Source organism: Colias croceus, chromosome 3 (assembly GCF_905220415.1).
Source record: "Colias croceus chromosome 3, ilColCroc2.1".
Lineage (NCBI taxonomy): Eukaryota > Metazoa > Arthropoda > Insecta > Lepidoptera > Pieridae > Colias > Colias croceus.
Window position 1 is genome coordinate 1,435,926 of NC_059539.1, and position 11,212 is coordinate 1,447,137.

At 34.8% G+C, this 11,212-nt stretch overlaps 2 protein-coding genes across 2 annotated transcripts in view; one reads left to right on the forward strand and one right to left on the reverse strand.

Annotated features, from left to right (window-relative positions):
• The window catches only part of LOC123706449 (SUN domain-containing ossification factor), a 76,474-nt gene extending 66,901 nt beyond the window's left edge, over positions 1 to 9,573 (reverse strand). The window contains exons 1-2 of the mRNA XM_045655723.1: positions 9,271 to 9,573; positions 8,947 to 9,189 (exon numbers count right to left, since the gene is read on the reverse strand). Coding sequence (XP_045511679.1) covers positions 8,947 to 9,189; positions 9,271 to 9,329 — 302 coding nt within the window. The 5' untranslated portion in view covers positions 9,330 to 9,573. The remainder of the gene's footprint in view (positions 1 to 8,946; positions 9,190 to 9,270) is intronic.
• Positions 9,574 to 10,274: 701 nt separating this feature from the next.
• On the forward strand, positions 10,275 to 10,942 carry LOC123706286 (oligosaccharyltransferase complex subunit ostc-A). The gene is made up of 2 exons (XM_045655480.1): positions 10,275 to 10,488; positions 10,563 to 10,942. Exons 1-2 carry the CDS (start codon positions 10,350 to 10,352, stop codon positions 10,871 to 10,873), a joined length of 450 nt encoding a protein of 149 aa, XP_045511436.1. The 5' UTR covers positions 10,275 to 10,349; the 3' UTR covers positions 10,874 to 10,942.
• The last annotated feature ends 270 nt before the right edge of the window (positions 10,943 to 11,212 follow it).

Consider the following 11,212-nt stretch of genomic DNA (forward strand, 5'->3'; position numbering starts at 1 on the left):
TTAGCACCCCTTGCCCCGCCGTTACCATGGCCGCTACCGTAGCCAGGAATAGCGGAGCTGCCGGGTACTAGGGGCCTGGTTGTTGTTGCACTATTCATGTATTTTTATGTGTATCTTTTTGGGGGGAAAGAATGCCAATACTCGCCACGCTTGGCAGGCGGGTTGGCGAGCGCAGTTGATGGTGGGGGAGATCATGCATAACGCTGCTGCCCGTTTGCATGTAGTTAACCCTTGGTCGCCTTTTACGACACCTACGGGTAGAGATGGGGTAGTGCTATTCTAGGCCGGCATCACACGACACTACTATTTTATAACAGCCACTTTCTACTGCTTTTTCAATACTGCCAATTTGAAACTATCACTCAAATTAAATTATTAAATAATGAACTAAATAATGAACAAAAGAATAATAAATAACTAAAGAATAATAAATTAAATAATGAACTTTGTGCTGTTCAAATAATTTAAAAATAAGTTAAGTGTTTATTTAATAGGTACTAGGTTTCCGCCCGCGGCTTCACCCGCGCAGTCAAAGAAAAACCCGCGCATAGTTCCCGTTCCCGTGGGATTTCCGGTATTGCGTCATTTTCCCGGGATAAAAAGTAGCCTATGTCCTTTCTCGGGTATCAAAATATCTCCATACCAAATTTCATGAAAATTGGTTCAGTAGTTTAGGCGTGATAGAGTAACAGACAGACAGACAGACAGAGTTACTTTCGCATTTATAATATTATTATAGTATGGATTTTAAATTCAATTCATTAATGATTCATGATGAGCAAGATGTATGGATTAATGATTAATCCATACATATTGCTGAACCTATGTCAGCGAAAAAGCTATTATTGTAATCTGCCGAAAAATGATGATCCATAACATCTGCCTGCCATCGCAGATACTATCCGTGATATTGTAAATTGGAAGCAAACTGACAAGCCGCGCGCGGAGCGATCCGTGATTTGTCGGTTTTTCGACGAACACAAAGGGGCAAGGAACACGAATACGGGAGGTTCGTAGTGAATGCGCGTTAGAGCGCGCTATGCGTCCACGCTTGCAGCGAACATGCAATGAAAGGCAGAATGTTACATTGCATGTTACGTTTCACCAGTCTGGACCCGGCATAATGTAACGTTGTTTACAATTTTACGGCGACACAGACAAAGCATCGCCTGCAAGGTGCCTCTCAAACTGTTTCATTAGTACCATTGTCCTGAAACTCGGGCCAATCTCGCCAATCAGTAGAACCAATAAACTATCATCTAAACAGCGAATGAAATATTACGACAGGGTGATACTTCTCGAGTGCAACAAGTGACTTCGCGTAACGAGGTATGAAAGATGGCTTTGTAATCAGGGGATAAACAGAATCATGGTAGGGCTTTAGTCAAATTGGCAAACAATGAAAACAGGACGTCTTACAAAAGGAAAATTTTCAAATATCGTGGTAAATGTTCTTCTAGTCATGTTTAGAATAAATTACTATAAGAAAAAGCTATAATATATAAACCTAGGTTACTGAAATCAGATATGCATGAAATTATTTAGCGTAAAACATGCTAACCGTTTTTATACGATTTGTCACGTTTTTTTTTTTTTTTTTTTTTTTTTTACTTAGGATAGGGAAGCGCTTGACCACAATCTCGCCTGATGGAAAGCTGAGATGCGGTCTAAGATGGTACGCGCTTCCCTAGTAGGTACCGGTTCACTCTTCGCTTGAAGACCCCCATATTGTACTCGTCGGGGAACACAGATTCAGGAAGCGCGTTCCAGTCCCTTGCGGTTCGAATGAAGAATGTAGAATCGAACCGCTTAGTCCGGGTACATGGAACGTCCACCATATGGCGATGCCTAGAATCTGTGCGCCTCGACGATCGATGGAAGAACGGGGATGGCGGAACAAGTTCGTGAAGTTCCGCAGCGCACTCACCAAAGTGTATCCGGTAAAAAACCGATAAGCTGGCCACTCTGCGACGATGAGCGAGGCTCTGGAGTTTTTTGCCTACTAGCTCATCGTCGTTTATGAGCCTCTTGGCACGCCTCTCTATCGCCTCAAGCGCCTCCAGCTGGTACTTGGCGGAACCGTCCCAGAGGTGAGAGCAGTATTCCATGCACGATCGGACTTGTGCTTGATAAAGGTTGAGCAACTGTCCCGGGCTGAAATACTGTCTCACCTTCGCCAGAATTCCAAGCTTTTTTGAGGCTACTTGGGCTTTGGATTCTATATAGGAACCAAAGTTCAGAGTAGGCGTCAAGGTGATGCCAAGAAGCTCGAGGTGGTTGGTTATCGGCACGGATACACCCTGGAAAGTCGGAGTCAGATGGAATGGACTCCGTTTAGCGGAGAATAGACACGCCTGGGTCTTAGTAGCATTGAACTTGACCAGAATGGCATCGCCCCAGTCGGAGACCGCCTGTAAGGACAAGTTCATGCGATCGACCATCAATTCCACGTTCAATTTAGTTAGTATCGTGATCCATATAATCAATATTTCCAATAACCTTCTATTTTAATGTATCGTATAAAGCAAAAAGGATCTCTTTATCATCAGCCAACTATAATTACGTCATTAAAAGTGATTGTGACTTGCTTTAATTGTTTTCTGAGTCAAGTGAAATTACCGCACGTGGAGTGTGGACACGAGCAACTTGTAGTTTGACGCAAAATCTTGCAAGTTGAATGTCCAATTGTCCATGTGACTTATAAGTCTGTGTACATAATGGACAATAAATTTATAATGAACTTGAAACTTAGAGCTAAACGTCTTCCGAACGGCTGCACAGGCCAATTCAATTTTCCATTCGTCATCACAGAACAAAGTTTGTATAAAATGTTATATCTTGAAGTATCTAACACGGATATCTTACAATAAATACTTTAGAAAACTATACTTAAGTCTTATTTCAGAAAATCAAAGAAAGAAGTGTTTAAGAACACTACAAATTGGATGCGTATTCTAAACTGTTTTTATTCCATCCAATTTAAATCACACCACTTCTCGGAAAAACAATTCAGTCTAGATTGTCCACAGTCACCTACGCGTTTCTGAAAGCCATTTAAATTGGCCCAAGGCGTTCGCATAACGACCGATAGGCTGATAACCTCAGCCAATGCACCCCATTGTTGATTAGCCGAACTTCCGTACGTGTCCATCGTATTATCTCACTTTAATTATAAGTTACGTAACCGATTTCATGCATAGACCATTGTATAACTGTCCAGAGGATAGACTACAGCCTAACTTTCTGATAGGCCAAGTCTTGATAGTCTTTTTGGGTATATGTAATTATAATTACATTTCTAATTCAGATTTGTTTTTGATTGAGCTGGATTATTTGTAAAGCTTTCGAACTGAATAAGTTACTTTCATTAGTTAATACAAATAAATTAAGCTGTTTAATAAGATAGAGCCAAACCGCCTGTGCTCATGATAGCACATAGGCCATAGCACATAGCGTTCGAATCGTAGTTTTCTACTACATAAAAAGTACATTTTAGATGATCCGCATTCCTTCAAGTAAGTTTCAAACCGCAGATTTTTTATGGAAGCTAAATAACAAGCAAGCAATCTCATAGAAAGCTGTGAGAACGTGGTACGAATCTTGAAATCTCGTTCAATGTTAATGAGCGGGTGTGTCTGACATTGGCCAAATATCATGACCACGCACCTGCTAGGCAACGCGGTATAAAATAGATGTCACTGACACAAAGAATTTCGTAAGTGCGTGTAGAAATAAATCTGACTACGTACGATATAGTACGTAGACTGTGACGTATGCATAAATGTAAGTTGCTGTTGATAACCCCTATAAATTGATACTATTTGTGGTATAGAAATGTTAATAGCAGTATTTTGATAATGGTTCAGTAGCCTTGACTTCTGATTCTTCCGAAAAATGCAAAATATGATTAAAAGAACGAGAGAAGCTTTTGCACCATGGGTATACTTACACACATCAACAAAGTCTAGGGATATTATGTATTGTACGAATATATTTTAAATTAAATAAATTTTAAATATCCCTAGACTTTGTTTATATGTGTAAGTATACCCACGGTGCAAAAGCTTCTCTCGTTAATCTTACTCGTTAATCCTACTTAATTGTTCTAAATAATAAATATTGCAAAAAAAATTGCATGAATTGTTTAGCTTATATCCAGTACAAATCTTCTGTATAATCACTTCACAAAATAAACAACTTGGCGTAATGTTCATTAATCACCAACTAGTACGTAGATTTCACAACTTTTTCGTAGTAATCGATAAACCAAAAAAAACTAAACATACCGGACTCATAAAACCGTTAATATAACCATTAAAATAGTACACGAAGCTATATTTAGGCAGTACTTTCGATTTCTCGACATTAATACTCACGGTCGAATGCTTATCGTGTTAAAACAAAAAATTATTAGAGCGGTAACTTTTTTTAACAGATTAAACGATTACATTAATCATATTATGTTAAATGCTTGGAATATTTTTACTTTTCTTGAAGGCCAGTTTAACGCTTGAGTATTTAGAACTACTGTTAAAAAAATTCAAAAAATACTTGAAAGAAATAATATTTCATAAGCACCGCAGTGGAATAAAAGTGACTAAAAGCAGCAGAAGCAGAGGCTTAAGGCTAAGCGCGCACCACGATTTTAATTTTTGCGACACGATTTCAAAATCGCGCTGTAGAAAATCGCATAGAGTACGGTGCGCGCACAGCGATAATTTAATAGTGATACTTACTCACTTTCATCATGGATTTCGTACAAGTTGCTTGTCTTTATTTACTACTTTGGAGGATAGGCAAAAAAAAAAGAAAATTCGTCAATATTGGATTCATTCTTTTACAGCAGATAGAATTGTCAAAAGTTTCTTTTATCCATACTACTTAATATTATAAATGCGAAAGTAACTCTGTCTGTCTGTAAATTTGGTATATAGATATTTTGATACCCGAGAAAGGACATAGGATCGGTTTTATCCCGGAAATCCCACGGGAACGGGAACTATGCGGGTTTATTTTTGACTGCGCGGGCGATGCCGCGGGTGGAAAGCTAATCAGAAATATAATGAACTTCGGATGTATCCCAAAAAATTCTTTGGCTATTAGGTATAGAATGAAAATTCCGCCAAAGGGCTGCCCTTTGTGCTTTTTTATTTTTTTTTATTATTGTAACCTTTATGTTTATTTTGTTTCTTGTACAATAAAGTGTTAAATAAATAAATAAATTCAAACCTTTGACAGATTACTGAGTTTATGTTTACCAAGCAGTACCTACCTATACCACTACGATGTTTACTGCTGGACAGACGAAACACAAGTGAAGTGCCAGCCGGGCCCGAGTGTGCGATTTTATTATCGCAGTGCGCGCGGTACCATACAATTTCATATTCTGCATTTCATTTTCGCGACAATCGCGTCGCGAGCAGTCGCAGCAAAATGTGACAAATCACAATTTTAAAATCGCTGCGATTATTTAATCGCATGTGCGCGCATTCTCATAGTAACTCATACGTTGTATTTCTGCGATAAAATAATCACGCTGCATAAAATCGTGGTGCGCGCTTAGCCTAAGATCTTTTCAGAATGGTCTTTACTAATGATTGGCCGAATGCAAGGAATGCAAGCAAAGAATTGACGCGGCGAATAAAAGCAAGGACTGGGAAGGGTAAGGGATTATATGGGACTCCGTATTACTATATGGATTCAGTAGTAATATCCTACATCGTGAATCGAACCCTAGAACCTTCGAGTTATGACACATACGTCGTAACCACTACACTAACGAGGTTGCCATGAGATAAGTTTAGGTACTTACTAAAATAAACATCGACCAAGACCAAACTTATACCAGTGTTCAGTGTCGATAAGCGATATCGCGAATTTGGCACGAGATGAGTTTTAAAAAAATACTTGTGCGTTTGATAAGAGGGCATTGTGAGAGATTTTTTACAACTGATTTCTAAGCAACCCCTTTATAGAATCTATGCTTATACTATAAATAATATAACTGCTTAATATTATAACTTTTAGTGATGGAAAATATATTTTTATTTTTTAAAGCTCTAAATGCATTAATTCCATGTTGTCATTCAATGAACTTGCTAGTCATTCAACTAAATAACAAATGTAACCAGATAACATTGTTCTTGTATGTTATAGGCTATAAGCACTTTACAGTATACACACAGTACACGTATATATACCCCTATACCACAACACCAGAATAAAGCTTAGTGGAAGTCTTCAACGGTACTGGAGAAATTCATAACATTATTTTGAAGATCTTAAGTTCAACAAACATCTATCATATCCTTTGCTTTTTGTTTAATTCAGTTTTTAGGTCCCTTTAGAAAAATATATAAATTTGTAACCAATATTAAGTTAAAATTTGTAATTTAACAATATTATGATTCAAATTAATAACAAAATGGTTAAGTTTATACAAAATGATAAACATAAACCCATATCTATGGAGATAACGTTACAACTAGATAATTAAAATCACATCCTAATAATTAGTTATTTTCAGAGGAAATGGAAGATAAAACAAATATGATATACATTCTTGATATAAATTATGTGTATTTCACTATTTTTTATGTTTACAAACTTCAGTGTGATTTTTGGAGTTCACTTTTTACTTTTAAATATGTTAAAGTAAGCTTGATATAGAAAAAATAAGTACATAGCCTATATATTATCTACTCCTAAGAATACAGATATAGTCTACATAGGCAGATTTTCATATTAAGATTAACTACCTACAATTAAATGGTTTTAAACTGTATAAGATTTACATCCTATGCATGATTAGAGCCAATCAGTGTTAACATAAAAAAAAACTGCTGAATCATTCCCAATATAATAACATCAAAGTAAATGGACAATAGCTACTTACTCATTCAAAATAATTGTTTTAACATTGCTTCTTTTCCTTACATTTTTTATTAATTTTATTTTAAACTAATTATGAAGTAATAAAAGATAATAGGGTAATTGCGCCTGTTCGCGTCCACTTAGTGCAGTTGGAAAGTTTGAAGGAGAAAATAAAAATGTTCCAGAACAAATTTCAACGCAAAATTTATGTAACGTGTTTATTACATAGTCTATTTTAAGATTTACTTTCAATTGTGTTGGAAATATCATGTGGTTTTTATTTATCTAGACAAATAGCAGAATTAGGCGTTTTACCCAGTTCGCGTCCAAAAATTCCAGTTTGCGTCCACCCGTGGACCAGTTCGCGTCCACCAGCTTAGAAAAGGAATTAAGAGTGTATTGGGTGATATTTTATCAGATAAATGCAAATAAAAATTAGATTTTAATAAATTATTTATTTACGAATATAGTTATTTAATAAAAACCGGCCAAATGCGAGTGGGACTCGCATACCGAGGGTTCCTTATTAACCTGTCTTTTTTCATATGTTTTAACTGTAAATGATTATTTTTTCAATGTTTCCCTTATTTGTGCTATAAGACGTTGCTTTGTACCAAACTTCAAGTATCTGTGTTCACCTAAAGTACCCTGTAGGTTTTGATTCCCTTGCGAATGTCGAAATTTACGAAAATTTGCAGCATAAACGGCTGTATCTTTTGATTGCTTTGGCTTATAAGTGTGATTTTTTCACTGCTTCAAGGGACCGTAGACTTGAGTAATCAAAATAAATTTCAGCTTTATACCTCTACGCGTTACTGAGAAATAGGGTCTTGACAGAAAGACAGACCGGCAGACGGACATACAGACGGACGGATATCAAAGTGATCCTACAAGGATTCCGGTTTTTCCTTTTGAGGTTTGGAACCCTAAAATCAACATTATTATTAATATAATTCACTGTGTGAGGCAACTGGAAAAACTTATTTATATTTATCTTCTCATCATTATTAGAACCAAAAATTAACAAAAAACAAAGTTATGTTATGTAAATAAATAATAATCAGTTCTATTAAGATTACCTACCTACCCTATTTTTTAGTTTCTAATGAATTAAATTTCTTTTTTGTTTATATTATTTTCTTAACCACAGACTTATTGACTGTCATTCTCAAAAATACTAGTCTCATTTTTAGAATACCCATTTTAAAATGAAAAAATAGCATAAAAATTTGCTAATTTGAATGAAAATTTAAATTATCAACTTGTGGTCTTAGTCAAAAATTTACAATCTATTCTAAATTACATATTTTAGCAAACAATTCATTGCTACGTAATGAAAAACAATGTGGACGCAATATGTTCTATTGTTATGCACTATAGGTATAGTTTGCGCCCACTGTGGACGCAAAATGGAAGTTGTACAAAATCGGTGTAGTAATTCGCGTCCACCTTATTTTAGCTATTAATTGTGAAAGAAATAAGCTGATTTATAATCCATACTATTCCACGTTTTGTTAGCAAAGCAAAGAAACAGTTACATATTCAAAAATTCACATTTAACAATAAGATACTTACCGTCAAACGCGACGCTGCGCACTATTTTTTTCTCAAAATTCAGCGCGTTTTAGCTTTCTCGTTTAATAGCCAAAATTAAATATTTTTTTTAAATAGGATAGAAGTTGCGCAGGCATATTTTGAATATGTGTGCATGTCTCATATACATTGAGGTATTATCGGAAATTTTTCTTATTACAATTTTACATAAAGTATACTTATTTACGTGAATTTTCTAAAAGATATCCGCAAAATGGACGCGAATAGGCAGGTGGACGCGAACAGGCGCAATGACCCTAATTAAAGTAAAAATTTCAAGACATTTGGTTATAATTTTTGTGATTAATACAATTTTAATTTAGTGTTCAGTTCTCATTGGTTCATAAATCTTTTGTCGCACATAATAAAAAACTTACATATTTACCCTGAACTTACCTCAAGCTGTATGCTATGAACTAATAATCTTTTTGTATCGTATCATGATGCAATAATATATGGAAATATACAATAAATACATACCCATCTGTTGTTACGGAGTTCACAGACAATGTGTCCGGGAATTTCATCTTCTTGTCATCTTCCTCTGTGTGCTGCTCCCCTGGTACATCTGTTTCAGGAGGTCTCTCCGGCAACTCATCTGCTGGCCCAGATACAATTTCACCCGATTTCTTTGATACATTATGAAGTCCTGATAGGTCCACTTTTGCCTCAATATCATCTACTTGCAAAGCTTCGGACACTACCAAAAGAAATAGGGCACAACTGTAACAAAAACAACCGAGTTTAATATCGACATATGAATGAAAACATTGTTTCGTGTCCAATACATTGTAATTATCTTACCTTGACAGTACCGAAATTGTCAATAACGACGTGTAAATGATACACAGTCCACCCTTCATCGTAATATAAGTAAAATATTCACATTCCAGTTCATTTTTGTGTAATAATTTAAAAGAAGCACATATCTTTGCGGAATATTTATTTTATAACCAAACGACACATTTCACAAGCACATTCATCACATTAAGACATTTTTAAATAACTAAAACACTGATCGCCATCTGGAAACATAAAAAATTGCAAAACTGGGCCACAATCACGAAAAGCGAAACTGATGAATTGAAGTCGCGAACATTTTTAATGAATTTGACAGTTAACAAATTCCAAGTTTTTTCACAGTAGATTTTTCTTTGGGTCTATTAATTTTATTTCATAAACTTTAGGATATTCCATTGGTTTAAAATATGCAATTGACAAATTATTTAAAAATAGACCAATGAAATTTAAACATTTAATAATAACAGCCTTTTCTGATTGGTAAGTTCAGCACAACGTTCCTTTTTAAAATTTTCGCTTTTCTCAAATCTTAATTATTTATCAACTGAAAATAATTACTAAATAAATAAATTGACATTAAGTATTTTATTTTGGTACCACTAATTTTAATGTTATTTAATATGTTAACTCTGCTATTTTTTCTATACTTTCTTCATATAAAAATAATTATTGAAATAAAATTATTTCACAAAACGGAACGTCTTTACGATTTTAGTTTGCTACCAATAGATGTCACTAAAAAAAATCAAAACGTACACTTTGGCGGTGTTGCTACTTTATGGTATTTTCCAATAAATTTGTAATAAAATTTCAATCAATATAAAGTGTGTACGACACAATTTCGTACGAAATATTTATGTTAAAATTTAAAATGCATCAAAAATTTACACAGTATCGGCTCAATATTAACTATTATGTAGTAAAATATATTTTTTTTACTTTACTGATCGTTGTTATATATTTATTCAGGCAGGTTGAACAAGTCAAATGGCAACTGATTACTGAAATCTTGTCAACGTCATATCTAAAACATAACCGCTGCAATCAGTAATAATTTACTTGTTTTGATAATTTACCGAAAAATGGAAGCACTTTTCGCATTACCATTCACTGTGCTTGAAATACCTAATATAAAAATTAAGAAGCCATCATGGCTGCAGGCCCCATCAGCTATGACAACCTTCTCTTTAGTGCTCCTATCGTATTTTCTTGTAACAGGAGGTTAGTTTAGTGATTGTACTCCCATAAGATTAAGTACGTATTAAGTATACCAATAAATGTGTGTATTGTTACAGGCATTATTTATGACGTGATTGTGGAGCCTCCTAGCGTAGGTTCAACCACAGATGAGCACGGACACAGCCGTCCTGTAGCGTTTATGCCGAACAGAGTCAATGGACAATATATTATGGAGGGATTGGCGTCCAGCTTCCTCTTTTCTCTTGGTGGACTCGGATTCATCATCCTAGACAGAACACACAACCCATCAACACCAAAATTAAACAGAATTCTACTTATATCTGTGGCATTCCTCTGTATACTTGTTTCATTCTTTACAACATGGATTTTCATGAGAATGAAGTTGCCTGGATATCTACAGAACTGAATTAATTATTTTATGTAAGAATCAATTTTTCAACATTTATTTTAATAAATATTTTTTTATACTCGGTAATAATTATTGTTTGAATTGTTTTGAATGAGTTTCAAAGTAGCTGTAATCTGACATAGAATCTATTAACAAAGTTATAGTTTGAAATATAAAAAGTATGAATGTGGTCATTGTTAGAACAGCATAAATGTAACTAGTAGTCATTATTATAATTCATTCTTGCACATAAAGGGAAAGCATAGATAATAAATAACTTTCAGTAATTTTATAACGACTTGCACACTCATATGATAAAATTAATATAAAGTCTGTGATGCACCACCACCATGAATG